Source organism: Hyaena hyaena, unplaced genomic scaffold (genome assembly GCF_003009895.1).
Source record: "Hyaena hyaena isolate Hyena2069 unplaced genomic scaffold, ASM300989v1 scaffold_471, whole genome shotgun sequence".
Classification (NCBI taxonomy): domain Eukaryota; kingdom Metazoa; phylum Chordata; class Mammalia; order Carnivora; family Hyaenidae; genus Hyaena; species Hyaena hyaena.
In genome coordinates, this window is record NW_024081102.1 from 1,351,333 (window position 1) to 1,370,530 (window position 19,198).

The 19,198-nt window shown below is 56.3% G+C and overlaps 2 protein-coding genes across 2 annotated transcripts in view; both read left to right on the forward strand.

The window, feature by feature from the left end:
- ZNF862 (zinc finger protein 862) overlaps positions 1–11,450 on the forward strand; it is a 39,180-nt gene extending 27,730 nt beyond the window's left edge. Inside the window, exons 7-9 of the mRNA XM_039253916.1 lie at positions 3,717–3,821; positions 4,654–6,768; positions 8,302–11,450. Of these exons, the coding sequence (XP_039109847.1) occupies positions 3,717–3,821; positions 4,654–6,768; positions 8,302–8,471 (2,390 nt within the window). The 3' untranslated portion in view covers positions 8,472–11,450. The remainder of the gene's footprint in view (positions 1–3,716; positions 3,822–4,653; positions 6,769–8,301) is intronic.
- A 147-nt stretch (positions 11,451–11,597) lies between these two features.
- Positions 11,598–18,055, forward strand: ATP6V0E2 (ATPase H+ transporting V0 subunit e2). The gene is made up of 4 exons (XM_039253938.1): positions 11,598–11,787; positions 13,111–13,158; positions 15,887–16,001; positions 16,382–18,055. The coding sequence occupies exons 1-3, from the start codon at positions 11,684–11,686 to the stop codon at positions 15,978–15,980; spliced, it is 246 nt and encodes an 81-aa protein (XP_039109869.1). The 5' UTR covers positions 11,598–11,683; the 3' UTR covers positions 15,981–16,001; positions 16,382–18,055.
- The last annotated feature ends 1,143 nt before the right edge of the window (positions 18,056–19,198 follow it).

The window sequence follows — 19,198 nt, forward strand, 5'->3', positions numbered from 1 at the left end:
ATTTTTTCTTGTTGTTTTATTTTGCTAGTTTTCTGTACTAGTGCCAGTTCTTCAGCTCTCCAATGGAGTTCTAGAACTCCTCTGAAGAGTCTTTTCCACATGCTCAGACATCCTGTGACCGATCATTTCTTTCTTTTTTCTGGGGGCTTCGGTTATCAGCTCTCCATTCTCCTGCTCTGACAAACTGGTTATTCTTTAGGCCTGCATGGCTGTAGCCTCAGATTCTCCTTTGTCCCCCTCCTGTCCCCTAGCTGTATCTCTTCCAGGTTTATAGCTTCATTCTGTTGGAGCACATCTTCCAGTAATTTCCCAAGAAAGGGTGCGTGGGAGGACATGACTTACGCTGCCCTTCCAATTGGTAGCTTGGTGGGGGGGCGCCTTGGTGGCTCAGCTGGTTGAGTGTCTCACTTTGGCTCAGGTCATGGTCTCACAGTTTGTGAGTTCGAGCCCTGCATCAGGCTCTGTGCTGTCAGTGCAAAGCCCCATTCAGATTCTCTGTCCCCTTTGCTCTCTGCCCCTCCCCTGCTCTCTCTTTCTCCTTCTCTCAAAAATAAATAAACACTGCAAACAAACAAACAAACAATTGGTACCTTGGTTGAGCATAGAATTTTAGGTTGGAAATAGTTTCCTCAGGATTTTGAAAGCATCGCCTTTAGGTTTTACGGATGCTGAAAAGAAGTTAAAATATCTTTTTTTCTAATATTTTCAAATGTTTATTTATCTTTGAGAGAGATAGAACGTGAGTGGGAGAGGGGAAGAAAGAGGGGGAGACACAGAATCTGAAGCAGGTTCCAGGCTCTGAGCTCATGGGGCTCAAACTCATGGACCGCGAGATCGTGACCTGAGCCGAAGTCAGACACTTAACTGACTGAGCCACCCAGGTGCCCCTAAATACCTCTTTCTAACTAAATCTTTGAACACAGCTTAATTTATTCTACCCTGAAAGTTTTCACGATCGAGGCTGGCATTCTGAAGTGTTAAATAGCATCAGTGACTTTTCACTTCTTGTTCTGGGTAGCTGGTGCCTCCCTTCCATGTGAAAACTTGCATTTTCCACTTAGAGGGGATATTCTTGTATGATTTCTTCCTATGGATTTTCTCTTTTCCTTCTTCCAAAAAGCCCTATCAGGTAGACACTGGACTTCCTAAATTGAGCCTCTGGTTTTATTTTCTTCTCCTCTTTCCCCTCCTCCTCCTCCTTCTATTTTCTGCTTCTGTCTTTTTTGTTCTACTTTCCTGGAGATTTCCTCAATTTTATTTTCTATCAGATCTATTTAATTTTATGATTTGTTCTATCATATTTTGTTAATTTTAAAAAATTTTTTTTGCGGGGAAAGAGACAGAGCGTGAGCGGGGGAAGGGCAGAGAGAGAGGGGGAGACACAGAAGCTGAAGCAGGCTTCAGGCTCTGTGCTGACAGCTCAGAGCTTGAACCCATGAACTGTGAAACCCAAAGTCCAAAGCTTCATCAAGTGAGCCATCCAGGCGCCCCTCTTCTACCATATTTTTAATCTAAGAGCCCCTATTGCTCTTTTCGTGGGTGACTATCATGACTTTTCTCTCTGGGAACATGAATTCCAGCTTGTTTTTTGTTTTTAAAAAAATTTTTTTAATGTTTTTTATTTATTTCTAGGAGAGAGAGAGAGAGAGACAGCGTGAGCAGGGGAGGGTCAGAGAGAGAGGGAGACACAGAATCCGAAACAGGCTCCAGGCTCTGAGCTGGCAGTCAGCACAGAGCCCAACGCGGGGCTCGAACCCACAAACCACGAGATCATGACCTCAGTGAAAGTCGGACGCTTAACCGACTGAGCCACCCAGGCGCCCTGGCCAGCTTGTTTTTTGGAGCTGTGTTTCATTCCCTGCAGTTTCTCTAGTTCCTCCAATCTCTTTTCCTACCCATTTCACGTCAGAGGCTTGTCTTAAATAAGGACCTTGTGGTTCATCCAGGTTTAAGAGCAAAGCCTTGACAAGCCTTGGCTGGCAGCTCTGTGCGTGGCAGGGACTTGTCAAGGGTGTGATTCACTGCAGCGCGTCCGCTGTGAACCTGCAGGTCTCACTGAGGAATCTGCAAAAGCCAGTGTCCCAGAGGCCTTTGGGACAGGAGGGGGCAATTCTCTTTCTCCAAAGAAAAGTCTTCCAGGGGCACCTGGGTGGCTCAGTCCATTAAGCATCCGACTCTTGATTTCGGCTCAGGTCGTGATCTCACGGTTCGTGAGTTTGAGCCCCGCACCCAGCTCTGTGCTAACAGCTTGGAACTGCTTGGGATCCTCTCTCTCCCTCTCTCTGCCCCTCCCCCAAGTGTGCTCTCTCTCTCTCTCTCTCTAAATAATAAGTGAACAGTTTGAAAAGAAGAAAACTCTTCCAAGTCTCCTGGTTGGGGCGAGAAGCCGAGCCTATGTTCTTGGAGCCAAGTAGCACACCTTTCAGAACACGGCTCTTTCTTCATTATCGTGACCCTTCTTCTTCGTCCGCTACCCCCACCCTCCCGAGACCTGGAACCTTCCCCCTTCAGTTTTTCTGTGAACTAAATCTCCAGTCCTCTCCTCAGGTGAGGGTAGGTGGGGGTGGCGGTGATCTCTGGTTTCCTGGGGCAGGGGGGACGACCCGGGTTGGAGTGGTCTCTGCAGACCGGGGGCCTGTTCTTTCTACCCGTTTCTACTCACCACCTTCCACCGCTCATGGCGCCTCGGTCCCGTGTCTCTGGGGGATTCTGCCACCACGTCTCTAGCCTTGCCACCTACTTTGCCAGCATCTGGCATTCAGCTCTTTTTATCTCCTTTCCTTCTTCCAAAAATGTGTTAACCTTTCCTTGTATTATTATTCCTTTGGCCTCATTTTAGACGTTTTAAGGACGTAGTCAGTCTACTGCACTTTAATAATATATTAAATTGTGTTTTGTTAGTAGTAAATGTATGGATACACACACGTATAACAAATATAAATATGTATGTATTCAAGTGACCACAGAGGTGAAGAGTGACAATAATCACTACTGTCCCAGAAGCACCTACATTTAGCAGTTGTTTCTATGTCTTTCCAAAGAGAATTTACACACACATTCACACACATACCAAAGCGTGTAAGTAGATATTAATGGCTTTTATTTTAAGTCAAGAAAGTAATTTCTTTGTATATTCCTGAGAATATTCATTTTTTTAAATAAAGGGCAGTGCTTAACCCAGAGGCCCGAATCGCTTCTAGTCGGATTTAAGGTTCCACGGCAGGTGGTGGACATTTTTAAGGGGCCCTTCAAGTGCCCCTTGAAAATAACCCAATAGCAAGACACCTGCCCCGAGGCCAGCCCTGGGGGCTCTGGGGGCACTTGAGCCGGCATAGGGCCCGTGACAGTCCAACACTTCTCGCGTGGCTTTCTCGTCCCCGCCCTCTCTCCTTCTGTTGTACCCTGTTTCCTCCGACATCCGCCTTTCCTCTAGATGTGGTCAGCTGACTCGGCTCCTGTGGCTGCCGCAGAGCTAAGGGCATCGTGGGTCCTGGCTAAGGGACGCACCTGGACCTGACTGCCTCCTGGGCTTCAGGCATGAGGTGGCACGCCACGTGGGTATGTTTTCATCGTGGCCCTGGCTGAACAGACTTTAGTAAGAGATAGACCCAGAGCCACCCCTGAATATTTCCATTTCTGCGAACAGCTTCAGGCAGGCTACTTGACTTGAAGGTCCGCGGCGGTGACCTCAGTGTGACTCTTCGTCCCTGCAACAGGGCCTGCTGCTGCCAAACCAGACTTGATCTCGAAGCTGGAACGTCGGGCTGCGCCCTGGATCAAGGACCCAAATGGGCCCAAGTGGGGGAAAGGTCGTCCTCCAGGTGAGTCTTGACCTACTGAGCTCTGAAGGCCACGTCCTGGTGCCCAAGTGGCCACGGCGAGTCATACAGCGTTCAGCCACCCATCCTGTCCTGCTCCGGCTGTGCAGCAGGCCTTGTTTTAGGCTTTGGTGGACAAAGGTGAAGAAGGGGCTTAACTGTGCTGTCCAAGCGTCAGATAGCCTGGGAACCGGGGTCAGTGCGGGGAAAAATGAGGCCCTTTGATGTGGTAGAGCTGGTGGGGGAGGGGTGTGGGAGACCCTGCTCATAAGGAACTGTGTGACTGCAGGCCTGGGAGCCACCCTGCGTCCCTCCTCGGGTTTTCAGTGACGGCACCACCACCACGGGCCTGTGAGAGTTCACTGTTGTGCTTCTCAGTCAGAGCTTATCGGCCCGTAGCTACTGTGTTCTCTTCTGTACCTCCCTTCTTTCTAAAGCTCATAAGAAGACTTATGGATATTTAACCTCATTTCTTTGTGATGCCCGAAAGAGGATTAAAGTCACTTGTTTATCCAATAGCAACTATGACCAAGGGGGCTAATTAAGCGTACTAGCAGCTGAGGTCACATGGTCCCAGGGTGGCTGTGTGGATGGAGAGAGGGAGGCTGGCTAAAGGGCGCACAAGGCTCAGCAAACATCTCTTAGAGAGCAGGCTGACATGCACAGATAACAGTGGGGAATGGTTTAAAGAGAAGTCACTGATGATTTCTAGAAGGGTAGATCACATTCATCTCTGTTTTGCATAAGGGCTACACATTACATTAGATGTCTTAGTTGATAGGAGACTGCAGAGTTCTGGGCAGCAAAACTAAGCACATTTGTATTTGCCCCAAAGGGAAGAAGAAGATGGTGGCCGGAAGAGAGGCAGAAACACAAGCCTTGGCTGTAGAATCCACACTGCTTCCGGCCCCTTCAATGGAGACCTGTGATTCCTACTGTAATTCCAGCCTTTGTGAAGTCGAAGCAGATGGACCCAGGAAAATCAAGAGGACTTACAGACCCCGTTCAATACAGAGGTCGTGGTTTGGGCAGTTCCCGTGGTTAGTAATCGACCCCAAAGAGACCAAGCTCTTCTGTTCCGCTTGCAAAGAAAGACCCGGTCTCCACGACAAATCGTCCCGGTTAGTCCGCGGTTACACGGGGCCTTTTAAAGTGGAGACTCTGAAATACCACGAAGTCAGCAAAGCACACAAGCTCTGTGTCAACACTGTGGAAATCAAGGAAGACACCCCTCAGGCTGCCCTAGTCCCTGAGATCTCCAGTGACCTGATGGCGAACATGGAGCACTTTTTCAATGCCGCCTACTCCATCGCGTACCACTCGAGGCCGCTGAATGACTTCGAGAAGATCCTGCAACTCCTCCAAAGCACCGGGGCCATGATCTTGGGCAAGTACCGCAACCGCACCGCGTGCACGCAGTTCATCAAATACATCTCCGAGACGCTCAAGAAGGAGATCCTGGAAGATGTCCGCAGCTCCCCTTGCGTGAGTGTGTTGTTGGACAGCTCCACAGACGCCGCCGACCAGTCCTGCGTGGGGATTTATATCCGCTACTTTAAGGGGATGGAGGTGAAAGAATCGTACATCACTCTGGCCCCTCTCTACAGTGAGACAGTGGACGGATACTTTGAGACCATCATCTCTGCTCTGGACGAACTGGACATCCCCTTCCGGAAGCCCGGTTGGGTGGTGGGCCTGGGAACCGATGGCTCGACCATGCTGAGCTGCAGAGGGGGCCTCGTGGAAAAGTTCCAGGAGGTCATCCCCCAGCTGCTGCCCGTCCACTGCGTCGCCCACCGGCTGCACCTGGCCGTGGTCGACGCTTGTGGGGGCATCGATCTGGTGAAGAAGTGTGACCGGCACATCCGGACCGTCTTCAAGTTTTATCAGTCCTCCAATAAGAGGCTGAATGAGCTGCAGGAAGGCGCGGCTCCCCTAGAGCAGGAAATCATCCGCCTGAAGGACCTGAATGCCGTCAGGTGGGTGGCCAGCAAGAGGCGCACGTTGAACGCGCTCATCGTGAGCTGGCCGGCGCTGGCGAGGCACCTCCAGGGCGTGGCGGAGGCCGGGGGCCAGGTCGGGCACAGGGCCAAAGGCATGCTGAAGCTGATGAAGAGCTTCCATTTCGTCAAGTTCTGCCACTTCCTTTTGGACTTCCTGAGCATCTACCGGCCTCTGTCCGAGGTGTGCCAGAAGGAGATCGTGCTGATTACGGAGGTGAACTCCACACTGGGACGGGCCTATGTAGCCCTGGAGACCCTCCGTCACCAGGCAGGGCCCAAAGAGGGAGAGTTCAACGCTGGCTTCCAGGACGGGCGGCTCCATGGCGTCTCCCTGGACAGAGCAGAGATGGCAGAGCAGCGCTTCCAGGCGGACAGGGAGAGAATGATCCTGACCGGGATCGAGTACCTCCAGCAAAGGTTTGACACAGACCGGCCCCCGCAGCTCAAGAACATGGAGGTATTTGACACCATGGCCTGGCCAAGTGGGATTGAACTTGCCACTTTTGGGAATGATGATATCCTTGCCCTTGCCAGATACTTTGAGCTCTCGCTCCCCGCAGGGTTCAGCGAGGAAGCACTCCTGGAGGAGTGGCTGGGCCTGAAAGCCATCGCCAAGAACCTCCCGTTCTCCATGCTGTGTAAGAACGCCCTGGCCCAGCACTTCCAGTTCCCCTTGCTGAGTAGGCTCCTGGCGGTGGTGGCCTGCGTGCCCGTCTCCACCTCCTGCTGTGAGCGGGGATTCAGCGCCATGAATCGGATCAGGACCGACGAGAGGACCAAGCTCTCCAATGAGGTGATCAACATGCTCATGATGACGGCAGTGAACGGTGTGGCAGTCACAGAGTATGACCCCCAGCCCGCCATCCAGCACTGGTACCTGACCTCCTCGGGCCGGCGTTTCAGCCACGTCTACACTTGTGCCCAAGCGCCGCCCCGCTCCCATGCGGGTAAGTCCACGTGACGGAGTTCCTGGACGGGAGAAAACGAAGGGAGAGAATCTTATCTTCCCGATCCCGTGCTGACCTTGGACATGGCGGTGTTGGACACCATGTCAGCCGTCACAACGGGCTTGGTCTCAGTGGGTGCACGAGATGCGACACCTACCCTCGCAGAGCTTAAGATCCAGCTAGGGAGGCAGGGCGCACACACTGGGAACAGCAGGGCCTAGGGCCGAGAGCACGAATTTTCGGAGCCAGTCTGCCAGCCGGTTCAGATTCTGGTGCAGCTCACGTAGTGTGTGACGTCAGACAGGTTAATCGCACTGTGTTTTGGTTTTTCTTCTGTAAAGTGCATGTCAAGTGCACAGCGTCTGCCCAGTGATGCCAGCGGCACCCGCTGAAGGTTAAGACCAGGCCGGGAAGTAACCAGAGGACTGGACAAGTTGGGGCGGTGACCTCACGTTCTCTGCGGCGCCGTGTCGGCTCTTGCGGGAGGGAAGAAGTCAGGTCAGGGGCCCGCGAAGAAGGAGCTAGGTGGAGGAGAGGGCTGGGGCATCCTGGGGCGGGGGGGGGGGGCGCCGTCTGTGAGGGGGCACAGCCCACCTAACCTGGGGGCCAGGGTGGGGATGGGCTGGAGGGGCACTTATGTTACATGGGAGCTGAGTTACTGAGTCTGAAGTGAGAGACTCTCCTCTTTTCAAGTAGTCCCTGAAAACCCAAGAAGTCCTCCAGGCCATTCGTGTGTCACTTCTCAGTGACAGCAGTGACGGTTCTTCCTGGACATCTGGTTGCTGGTCTCATTCCATGGCTTGTGCTCCTGCGTGTTACCCCCGGGTCTGTGGTCTGCAGCAGGGGACCGGGCCTCAGGCCTGACGGGGGCTCCACAGGAAGCAGGGTGGCCCCGGCCTCATGGCTGGGCAGGGACAGGGGCCTGGGGTGGAAGTGGAGAGAAGAGACGAGGAGAGCCGCGGTGGGGAGCCAGACGGTGAATCCTTCACCCACGCGTCTGCTGAGCTGCTCCCCGCGTCCAGCCGTGTGGGGGTGAAGGACAGAGACGCTCTTAGGGGTGCCCTTTTGCAGGTGGGACTAGTCTGTCTGAAGCAAACACGGCACTACCCGATTCGATAGGCTAAGGCCCTCCTCCCCAGGCAGGGTCTCACCCTCAGCGTGTGGACACTGAGGGCCAGACCAGTCCTGGTTGTGAGGCCCGGGCTGTGCGTTGTCGGGTCTCCAGCGGCACCCCTGACCCGCACCCCTACATACCCACTGGGTCCCCATGGCCCTCTCCCAGTTGTAGCGACCAAAAGTGTGTCCAGGCATTGCCCCATGTCCCCTGGAGGGCCCACCGCCCCAGGGTGAGAGACCAGAGCAAGTCTAGATCGGGCCAGCCAAGAGCAGCTGCAGTCGCATCTCCAGGCTGCTCTGTGTGGCTTTCTCTCCCAGCGTTCCTTGGGGCACAGTGGATGTGGGAAGGGGTTGTCATCGAATCTGCTTTCCCCTCTGAGTAATTGTGGGCTCTCTCTCCTCGCGCACATGGAACAGGGCTCAGGAAGGAGAAGATGGGGGCACTCTATGCGGAGGAGGCCGTGACCCAGAAGCTGCCCCTTCAACCCTACGAGGAGCCCACCGAGATCCTGAAGGACGGCATCGTGGACCCTCCCGGCAGACTCCCGTACCTGCATAGCAGCCAGGGGGCCCCTGAGCTGTCCTGACAGAGAGCTCATGTAGGACCAGGAATCCGGGGGATTGCCCCTTGGGATCATGGTGACAGGCTCAGTCTATGCTGCCCTAGAGCCTTCAAGGGGGGGTGGCGGTGGTGCTCTCCAGGCACCAGGAAGTGGGCAGGGACAAGGGAGTTAAGCCCCCCTCCCGGAGAGGCAGGGTGATCAGGAGCACAGACCTGCTTCCCAAGGCCCCTCTCTGAGCAGCGGTGACCTCCCAGCACTTAAATATGCAGAAAGGCTCCTGGCTCAGATTCATTTTTAAGGTGCTTGAGGAAATAATCCCATCATGAAAATGCCACCGCGTGATCTGGTAGCAAGAGGACCTCTCTGAAGCGGGAGAGAGACTGTTGGGGGCGGGGGTTTCCAGAAGCACCCCACCCCCACCGGCCCCCTGGATGGTCGGGGAGCCTTCCGGAGAGGCTGCCCACAGCCTCGGTGGCCTGGAGGAGGCACTGTGAGGGCAGAGGATGACCAGGCTCTCAGGACCACTGCCCCAGCCCTGGGGTCTGTCACCCTCGCTCCATGGCAGAAGCAGGGAAGCTTCAAGTACAGACGGGAGACTCGCAGCAGAGAATTTCTCTACCTCCTCCAGGGCCTCCCTTAGGAGAGGCAAGCGAAACCGTCTCCACGGAGCACTCCAGAGAGGTCTGCGTCTCCTAGCCCTGGGACAATGGAAGCAAGTCTTTCCCGGCACAGCCTGCTGCTTCCCGGTGGTGGCCGCACTTAAGTCTGACCCGAGCCCGGTGTCCTGAGGAGCAGACACGTCCACGCTTTCACCTGGGAGGCTTGGGCTCCAGCCCCAGCTCTGCTGCAGGCAGACGTTCAACCATAATGAATCCCTTCCTCTTTCCTGTGCCTCAGTTTCCCTCTCCCTGATGTGGCAGCAGAGAATTCAAGTGCCTGCCGGCTCCTGGTCTGCCACTGGGCTGATGCGTGGCGGCGCCTCCAGCTCCCTGAAAGTCAGACCTCAGGCTGCACCGAGCGGACGGAGCTGCCTTCAGCCCTCGTCTTCATCCCTTGCTACCGATGTTCTCGTGGCGGGAACAGAGCTCCCTAAATGCGCCATCAGCACCGTGGCCTAGTCCGCTCTGCCTGGGACCTCGCCTGGGGGTCATTACGCTCCACTCCTTACCTGCTTGAGCCGACCCCGGGGCGGGGGCTCAGTGACCGGCAGTTTGGAGCAAGGCCCTCCAGGAAGTCACTCAAGCTTGAGGACACGTTCCTGGAGGCTCAGAAGGGTATCTTGCCCAACTAGGTCCCCACTCCCCCTCACCCCTCTCCCCTCACTCCCTGAAGCAAAGCACTCCCCCCCCCTCCCCCCCGCCCCGGGCACTTTGTTTTGGCAGGTTCCTAGGCTGCTTATCTGGTGGGGATGATGTGGGGCCTGGGTCCCGCCTTCCTAACCACGGGTAGGAAACCAGGGGAGGTTTGAGGGTAGGGCTCCTTTCACCCCTGCCTTTTGCTTGTTTAAGACAGGCAGGAAGTGTGCTGCATCTTGGCCTTGCGCCCCCCCCCCCCGCCCCCGCCCTGTGCTGCATGCTAAGTCACCTGGCCCTCAGCCAGCACTCTGTCCTCTGGCCCGTGCTGAGAGGTGCCGCTATCGACTGTCGCCCTCTAAGACAGACCCCCCCCCAACAGTTCCCAGTGTTTCTGACTCTCCCTTCCCATCACCCACCTTTAGCACTTAGCCTAAGTGCCATCGCCTTCCTGTTTTCTTCAGCTACGAGCCAGGAATTCGTTCCCACTTTCTGCCTCCTACTAGTCTGTGGAGATGCCCCTCTTCCAGCCCCGTGGTCAGGGGTCTGAGGTATACCACCGGCCTTCGGAGCTCCAGCTGTATCAGGGTTAGTGTCCACACCGCCGAGAGGGAGCCCAGGCCTCCCTCCCCTGTTCACACAAGGCTCTGTGGGGAGTTCAGGGCTCTGCCCTATGGGTGCTGTGGCTATAAATTGGTGGGATGGAAGAGAGAAAGACCCTATAAAATAGGGCTCGTTTGCCCCCGCCCCCCAATCCATAGTTTCCAAATCAAGGTAACTTTCTGGCAAGCATCCTCCCTGTGGGTCTTCCATCCTGTGAGAATCCTCAGAGCACGAGGCTAGTCCTGCGAGCAATGGACTCACACACACTAGGTGCCGAGGTGGAGGCCAGGTAGGGAAGCATCCAGCCTCCACATCCATGTGCTGAGGAAGCCTCCAATACCAGCTGGTGAGAAAGTCGGGTCCCTTGGAGGGGGCGATTGAAAATGCTTTTTGTTTTTTTTGGCAGAGATATGCACTGCCCACATTTCTCGAGGGGCACAGGCATGCTAGCTAATGGCACAGAGGCCTACGGTGCTTTGGTGCAGGGCCCCAGGGCTGACACGCGTGAACACCTTGACCGGAGACGATCACCCAGCCTGAATTCTTGGTTTTGTTTCAAGACACTGGCCGTGTTTCAAATCCAGGGCCTGGAGATACCCTTGTTGGAGAGGCTTCCTATTTTTGCCTCACAAGAAAACAAGCTGAAGAGGAGGAAGCCTTTGGCCAGAGCCCTAGCCATGCCTCCACCCTCCTGTGCCAACATGTGCCCATCCGGGCATCCTCCCACTCCGTAACTGATGCCCATGGGGTCTGGCGTCCTGAGTAACCCGCATTATAGCTGATGGTTTGATTCCAGTTGCCATGGAGACCACGTGGGAGGGAATTCAGCCCCCTGTCCTCGCCGGACACCTTAGACAGTGTAACCTCCAGACCTTTCGGTTCTTCCTCAAGCCTATGCTGAGTTCCTAGGGTGCTAAGTGTTTGGCAAGGCAGTGTGAGGATTGGCCAATTCCCGCAAGCAGGTGTCTGGCAACCAAGGATACTCAGGGTGATTGGCAAGGGGGTGTCCTCCCCTCTTCGGGCTTCAAAGATGTGCACGTGAGGTTTTAAAAAACCACGTCGGCTTCTCAACTTTTTGCTACCTGAATAAAGCAGTTTATATCGACAACGTTTGTGTCCTGTAAGTCTCGCCGCTCCAAGCTCATCAAAAGCTGATCAAAGCTGGATCCGCCCCCGCCCGCGTGACGCGCTCGCGCCTGCGCCGGGGCGGCTGCCGCGAGCTCCCCCTGGCGGCCCGGCCCCGCTGCGCATGCTCGGCGCCCACGGGACGACGGGGACCCCGCGCACCTGAGCGTCGGCGGCTCGGCCTGGCACCCCGGCCTGGGCGTCCAGCGTCCGGCCATGACGGCGCACTCCTTCGCCCTCCCGGTCATCATCTTCACCACGTTCTGGGGCCTCATCGGCATCGCCGGGCCCTGGTTCGTGCCGAAAGGACCCAACCGCGGGTAAGGATGGCGTGCGGGCCCGCCTGCCTGCGGACCCCTCCCCGGGCGGCGGCAGGCGGCGCCGCGAGCATCCGGGCGAGGCGCGCGTGGCGCCGCGCTCCTCCGTTGTCCGCACCGGCAGCCTTCGGCTCGGAACTGGCAGGCGGTCGGGGCCAAAGAGCAGAGGCGGCGGTGCTTTAGAAAGGTGGAGAGTCGACTGACGCGGGAGGCAGTTAAGGGTTCCCCCCTCCAGCCGGTGAAGCTAGAGGCGGTGGCTGGCCGCGGATGCGGTTTGCGCGCCGCTGTCGCCAGCAGTGACCTTGAGCGAACGAGCGTTACCCCTTCAGGCCTCACTTTCTTCATATGTAAGATGTGGATGATGGTGATAACGTGCCTTTTAAGGCTACTGTGAGGATTACCCGAAATAACGCATGGCACGGATTATGTACTGAGTAATTAATTTCTAGCTGGTGTTGTTGTTTTCTGAAGGGCCCCTGGTAGATTTCTGCACCTTTTGCCCAGTTTATCCGTTTCTGCATCGTCTTATCCTCAGCTACAAAGTCCTCTCCCCTAGGTGGCAGGTTGTCTCATTCACCCCCGTAGACCCCAGTGCCCAGCACGGTGCTTAGTGATGTTGAAAGAATGGATCCAGTGTCATTCCTCTGGCACTGACTTCGGGTGCTTTGGACCAGGGGTCCTGGGGCCTGGTTTGGATTTGGGTGGAGGCCGCTTGGACGTATGGGCACTATCTGATCCTCCAGATCTGCGGGGTTGTGGTCCCACAGTATCACTCTGTGAACCATTTTAGTATCTCACCTGTTCCGCAAGCTTCGGTGCGATCTAACTGAAGTCTCTCCTGCTGCATTTTAAGCTTCTGAGTCCAGAGTCCTCTTTGTGTGGACAGAGAGCTTAGTCCCTGTTCCCTTGATAGCCACTCACTGTGCCTTAGAAATGGCTCACGGTCTCCTTGCTCCTTGCCGGCTTCTGTTTTCCATCCCCTTGCCCAGGGAAGTTTGCATTCCAGAGAACACTCCATGGCATGTTGCTGCAAAGGCAGCTCTGGGGGGTATCTTTTCCCAGCAGGGCTGCCGTGAGATGGCGGAGAGTAGGTGGCAGAGAAGGTCCCTGACGCAACTTGGATTCCCCCTGAGGTGACGCTTTAGAGTTTTTATCTTCCCTTTTGCAATTCGCCCCCTGAATGGAAGTCAGCCTCCCGCGTGCAGGTGGCATCAGGAAGGCCGACAGGAAAGGGGCCGACACCGGAGCTCTTCGTCTGGCCGCGGCCTGGCCTTGGGGGGGCTGCTGGCTGCCCCCATCCTGACCTGCCCACCGCTTCCATTGCAGAGTCATCATCACCATGCTAGTGGCCACGGCTGTCTGCTGTTACCTCTTGTAAGTATCGCGCCCCCAGCTCGAGATCGCCCCTCCTCCCCCCAGCCCTGCCCTCCCCTCTGTCCTGGTGGTGACAGGGTCCACTTTTGAAAGGCCGAGCTCGTAAAGCACAGGAGAGCGGGCAGTGTGGGATGGCACAGAGAGCGAGGGGCTGGGAGTCACGGACCCTGGGGCCCGGTTCCAAATGTGGCAGCCGAACCGGCCGAACCCCTCGGCCGCCGTGCTTTCTCATCTGTGAACGCAGTGCTCTTCATGCCCGACTGGGCGCCGGAATCACTGGGAGAGATGGAGAGACACCGCGTTTGGGGCTCCACCCTCGACCCACTGACTCCGTTTTCAACATCTGCACTTAGGAGTTCATGTCTCTAACACGTGCTCCTGGGCGGTGGCGAGGTAGCCGGTTTTGAACCGTCAGAGGAGCAGGAGTCTTCAGACTTAGGAAGCGGGCCCTGGGGGTGTAGGAGAATAATTCCAAGGGATTCAAGGACGTGGACAGGCTGAGGGAGTCAATGTCCAGGTCCTGAATGCCCAGATGTTCTCTTCCTAGAAACTGCCGCTCACGGTAGCGCCTCCGCCTTTACAAAAAAATGCTCCCCTCCTTCCACAGCCCTTGTATGTCACCTTGCTCCATGTTTAAGTCACCCTGCCTGCCGAACCAGGGGACAAGTCCAAGTTCTGGTTTTGAGGGAAGCCCGTGTGGCCTCCCGTCATCCTGGGTCTCATACGCTGTTTCTGTGGGTTACGCTTGGCATGGTTGGGGTGTTCTGAGTTCAGAACAAGCAAAACAAGGCAGGTAACGGTGATGAGACACTGATTCTTTAGAAGGTAACAGAGGGGCCCGGCTCAGTCGGTTAAACGTCCGGCTCTTGATACCGGTTCAGGTCATAATCTCGTGGTCATGAGATTGGGCCCTGCGTGGGGCTCCGTGCTGAGTGTGGAGCCTGCTTGGGATTCCCTCCCCTTCCTCTCTCTCTCTCTGCCCTTACCCAGCTGGCACTCTCTCTTTCTCAAAAATAAATAAATAAAAAGGTAAAAAAATAATAATAATAGATAATAGATTGTTTTATTTTTTTTTTAATTTTTTTTTTAATGTTTTATTTATTTCTAGGAGAGAGAGAGAGACAGCGTGAGCAGGGGAGGGTCAGAGAGAGAGGGAAAAACAGACTCAGAAATAGGCTCCAGGCTCTGAGCTGGCAGTCAGCACAGAGCCCAATGCGGGGCTCGAACCCACGAACCGTGAGATCATGACCTAAGCGAAAGTCGGACGTTTAACCGACTAAGCCACCCAGGCGCCCCAATAATAGATTGTTTTAAAGACAACTGGAATAACACATGAAACTAATAATCTGGAGAATATTTCTCCAACTGCTAAGTTTTTCAAAATACTTATAAGGGTCCACATTTAAATTTTTTTACATGATTTGTTTCAGATTTGGGGTATGTTTTGTAGTTAAAAACGGTTTTTATCTTATTAGATCATGAACTCTTTATTCCTGAGTCCGTTCTCTCATTTCACTTTATACGATATTCAATACTTTCTACCTCCTATTAACAAAAAAATAAAACTTCCTCAAAAAGTAATGATTCTTACTACATTAGCTTCAATGTTAGCTTAAATAGGATGTACAGTTTTCCAGAACTCTCCCTAGACAGAGCGTCTCTGATGCCCTTTGTGCTGGGTCTCCGTCTTTCAGGGCTCAGCAGAATGTCGCGGAGAGGGCCTCAGAGGGGCTGGAGTCTGACGCCACAGAGACCAGGACTTAGCGGGTGGTGGCTGGGAACAGCAGAGATGTGGGTAATGACAGATGTGGGTAATGACAGACGCCAGATGGATGAAGGGGAAAGGGAGACTGGCCGCAGACCAGGTGCGCACGGGCGGAAAGGTGGGGCAGCTTAGGAAGATGCTACGCCTAGAAATGAGGTTTATAAAACATGCACTCGAGGTTAATGCTGGTGATAAGCAGGCTACAATTATGACAGCTTCCGGGCATCAGCCACGTGACTGGCTGCTGTGGCGGGGCGGGCGCGGGGGGTCTCAGGTGAATCAGCTGGAGCCTTTCCGCAAAACCAGATCGAGCACCACAGGGACCTATTTCCGGCTTGTGAGGTCGTACACCTTTAGAGTCCCTGGGAGCTGCTGTGGGCACACAAGTTATGACAACAGGAGCACACAAGTCATGACAACAGGGCCCAACCCTTCCCCCCAAAATGTGCAGCCTGCTGATGGTCCCTGGAGATCTCGCTGGCCTGAAGGACAGAGCCCGTCCTGTCCCCAGCAGGCCTCAGCGTGGGGGCGTCTGCTCATCAGCCCTCCCTAGGAGGCAGTTCTTCATCCGGCTCCTAGAAGTAGGTGAACCTGACGTGCCTGCCGGCAGACCGGCCCTATCCTGCCGCCAGGTGCCGGCCGGGGGAGGCCCAGCCCAGAGGCGTCCTGGGGCTCAGCTGGGAGGCTCTTTCAGTGCACCTCTGGAGGCCGCCTTACTCCTTACTGGGTCCCAGAGTCCAGCCCCAGCTCGGGTCTTAGAAATCTACGAACCATCAGGTCAAACCAAACCTGAGCCGGAACCCACGAACCCCAGGCCAGGCTCCTGGGCGGGAGCCTTCAGCCCAGGACACAGACCCCTGCGTGTGTGCTGGGCTGGCCACGTGACCGGACGCATGGTGCGAGGTGCGGGGCGTGGAGGCGCTCCTGGGTCCTGGCTCACCCTCCCTGTGCTGTCCCTGGCAGCTGGCTCATCACCATCCTGGCTCAGCTGAACCCCCTCTTTGGGCCGCAGCTGAAGAATGAGACCATCTGGTACGTGCGCTTCCTGTGGGAGTGACCGCTGCCGCTTCAGGCCCAGGTATTGGGGGCCCAGACCCCGTGGGTGGGCAAGTGGCTGGGACATCACACGCAGGGCAGTCACAAGAGTTCAAGTGTAGGTTCAGGCACTCGTTTATCTGGAAGGCCAGGGTCCTCAGGAGCAGCATGGCAGGCCCAGCCACAGAGGTAGGTTTGCAGGCCACAGTGGGGGTGGCCAGGGGCGCAGGGTCTGTTGTGAGGGAGGGAGGCTTGGGGCACAGGGGCCATGACACAGACTGGACAGGGGGGCGGTTGAAGTAGGCCGAGTGTCCGGGGCAGAAGCAAGGACGAGGAGGTTCTCCAGGGAGGGCGTGGGAGGGGGTGGTGGCGAGGGCATCTCCCCAGCAAGGAGGTGACCCCTTCGTGTGATGCGCTTTTCAGGTGCCCCAGCTCTCTGGATGACGTTGGCTGTACTGTCCCTGACGACGCCTTTGTCCCCACCCTCACAGCTGTGTCTGAGTCCCCCCATCCTCCCTACCCCAGGATCTGCCTGGTTTCGGGAGCCCCTGCCTTCTGCATCCAGTCTGGGCCTTGGGAAGCCCCAGGCTCAGTGTCAGGCTCAACAGAAGATACCGGCCCTCGAACACCCCCTGCCCCTCCCAAGTCGATCCCTGCTAGGAGCTGACGGGGGTGGGACCTGCCTTTCACAAATGTGAAATCCTGGCAGCCCCAGGAAGGTCATGTGTCCTGTGGAGAAGGGGGGTCCAGTCCAGGATGCTCCAAGCCTGGGGGGCGGGACCAGAGAGGAAGCCCTGGGTGGGGAGCCAGCTGGCTCTCCTCAGCTCTGCCACCGTCCTGCCCTGCGACCCCGGGAAGCATCATCCCTGCCTCCATGGGCCTCCTCGCCTGTGAGATGGAGAGGCCCGAGCAGGGTGCCCCGCGGCTCTTCCCGGGGATTCTGTAATCTGCCGACACACATAGATATGAAATTCCTAAGAAAGTTGAAGTAATGGAAAAACAGTCACACACACACAACAACATAGGAATTTAGGTCCGGATTGAAAGCTGTATGTTTATTTAGCATTCTCTGTGGTTGTAAAGTCACACGGGCTTGCTCAGAAAGCTGCATCTCCTTAGAATATCCCGTTCCACCTTCCTTCCCTATCTTGGGCCCTCCTCTGTGGACAAGCTCCCAGCGGCCCGGAGGGCTCAACCTGGGCGTGGGCCTGGGACTGGATTCCGCCCTCTGCAGTGGGGTGGGCTTCAGAGCCCCCCTCAGAGTAGCAGCCAGGTCACCTGGAGTTAGGGAGGAGGAAGAGAGGTACGTGCGGGTGAGGTTTGGGCAGCACATCAGCTCCTGCCCTGGGATGGTGACAAGCACCTGGCCTGAGGAGACCTGGAAGGCCGCATGTCCAAGAATCAGATCAGAGGGGACCCAGGACCCCTGCCCAGAACACCCCCCCCCCGCCCAGGAGAGCTGAGGCTGAGACCTCAGGCATTTGCCCACGTCCCAGAGCTAACTGGGGTCCCCCGCTCTGCCACATTGCCTCCCCGGGGAAGGATGCCAATCTCCAATATTTGTTGAGTATTTATTTACCATGCTATTTAGCGGGCATTGTCTTTGGAACGGTGGTAGAATGTGCTACGTCTCACCTAGGTTTCTTGGTTCTGGGCTTGGCCTGTTGCTCAGAGCTCCCGAGTGGGGCTTCCCTTCGACATCCCAGCTCACCAACCCCCTGGCACACTCCCTTCCTGTCCTGACCCTCTGTGGCCCTCCTGGGGAGGGGTCAGTGGCGTGTGGATTGTACCGCAAACCTGATCCATAACTAATGGGCAGCGGCTGTCACCCCCTGTCCGCCCAGTTCCCGTGTGCTCGGTGGATCTGGGGCACCGGAGAGGAGACTTGGAGCTGCAGTTCTGGATCGTGGACTCTGAAAACTGCATTTTCCCGAGGCCGGAAGGAGAGTACAGCTGTCCCAGGTCCTGCCCGCAAGCAGTTCTGGTGGGAGAAGGAAGACGAGATTGTTCGGGGGGAAGTCTGACCGGCCTCCTCTGTGCCCGGGTGCGGAGTGCACAGCTGCTGAGGGTGAGCAATAAAGCAGGTCCCCCAAGTCTCCAGAGCGTGGCCTGCCTCGTTCCTGAATGCCTGAGGGCACCCAGCCTGCCCATCCACCCCCACCCCCCCGTCCCTCCTGCAGGGACCGCAGCAGAGTGAGCAGAGGACACTGGTCCTCCAGGGCCAGGGAGGGCGGTTCACACGCGGAGACGGAAGAGGTTTGGGGAGGGGGAGGCACTGGGAGGAATGGGGACCAGACCACTGAGAGCCTGTCACCGGCTGAGGAGCTTGGACTGACCTGGAGGACAAAGCCAAGCCACGAAAGGGTTTTCAGGGAGGGGATGAGGGAACCCAGTTTGATTTCTACGGATGACTTTTGTAGGGTGTGTCACAGACAGGAGCCTGTCCACGGGGCCCCAACTGAGCGCGGTGGTGAGGACGGAGGCGAGGGGTGGAAGACAGGTCTGGTTAGGGCTGCAGGTAACCAGCCTGTGGCCGTGGGACTGGGGGGGCGGGGTGTGCAGGAATGGATGCAGACGGCTCTGGGCTCTAGGCCAGGGCCCCTGCGGTGAGCAGTAGATAAGGGATTGGTGGCTGGACAGGCTCAGGGAGGGGCCTCAGAGGGGAGATGGTGGTGGCCTGTGGTCTCCGATTCCTGGCGAGTCGGGTGTGTCCGGGGCATCCACGTGGAGATGTCCAGTGAGTGGTCGGGTCAGCGAGTTTGAAGGTCAGGAGCAAGATGTGGCCCAAAGAGCCGAGAGTCTTCAGCATAAAATAATGGGTGGTCCCCGAGGCCGTGGGGTGGGGTGCCGTGTGAGGCCCTCAGGAAGGCCGGCGCTCACGGGGTGGCCAGATAAAGAAGGGCCCCCGTCAGGCCTGCAGGAGGGTCTCAAGGGGGCAGGAGGAGAGCAGGGTGAATAGAACCATCACAGGATTCTTGGAAAAGGTTCAAGAGGAGGGAAGGACCCTGGCCTCTGAGGGCCCCTCCCAAGAAGTCAAGGGGGAGGGGAGGGGAGGGGACAGCAGGAACTTGAGACAGCCCAAGAGAGAGGATGAGAGTGATACAAGAAGGGGACCTTCTTGGGTCACTTCTGGGTCCCTGCGGGTCAGGCCCTGGGCCTGGGGACGTACCCCATGAGGCTGTGCGGCATGCCCATCCCTGCCGCTATAACTTAAGCCAGGCCCAGCGCTCTGGGCTCCCT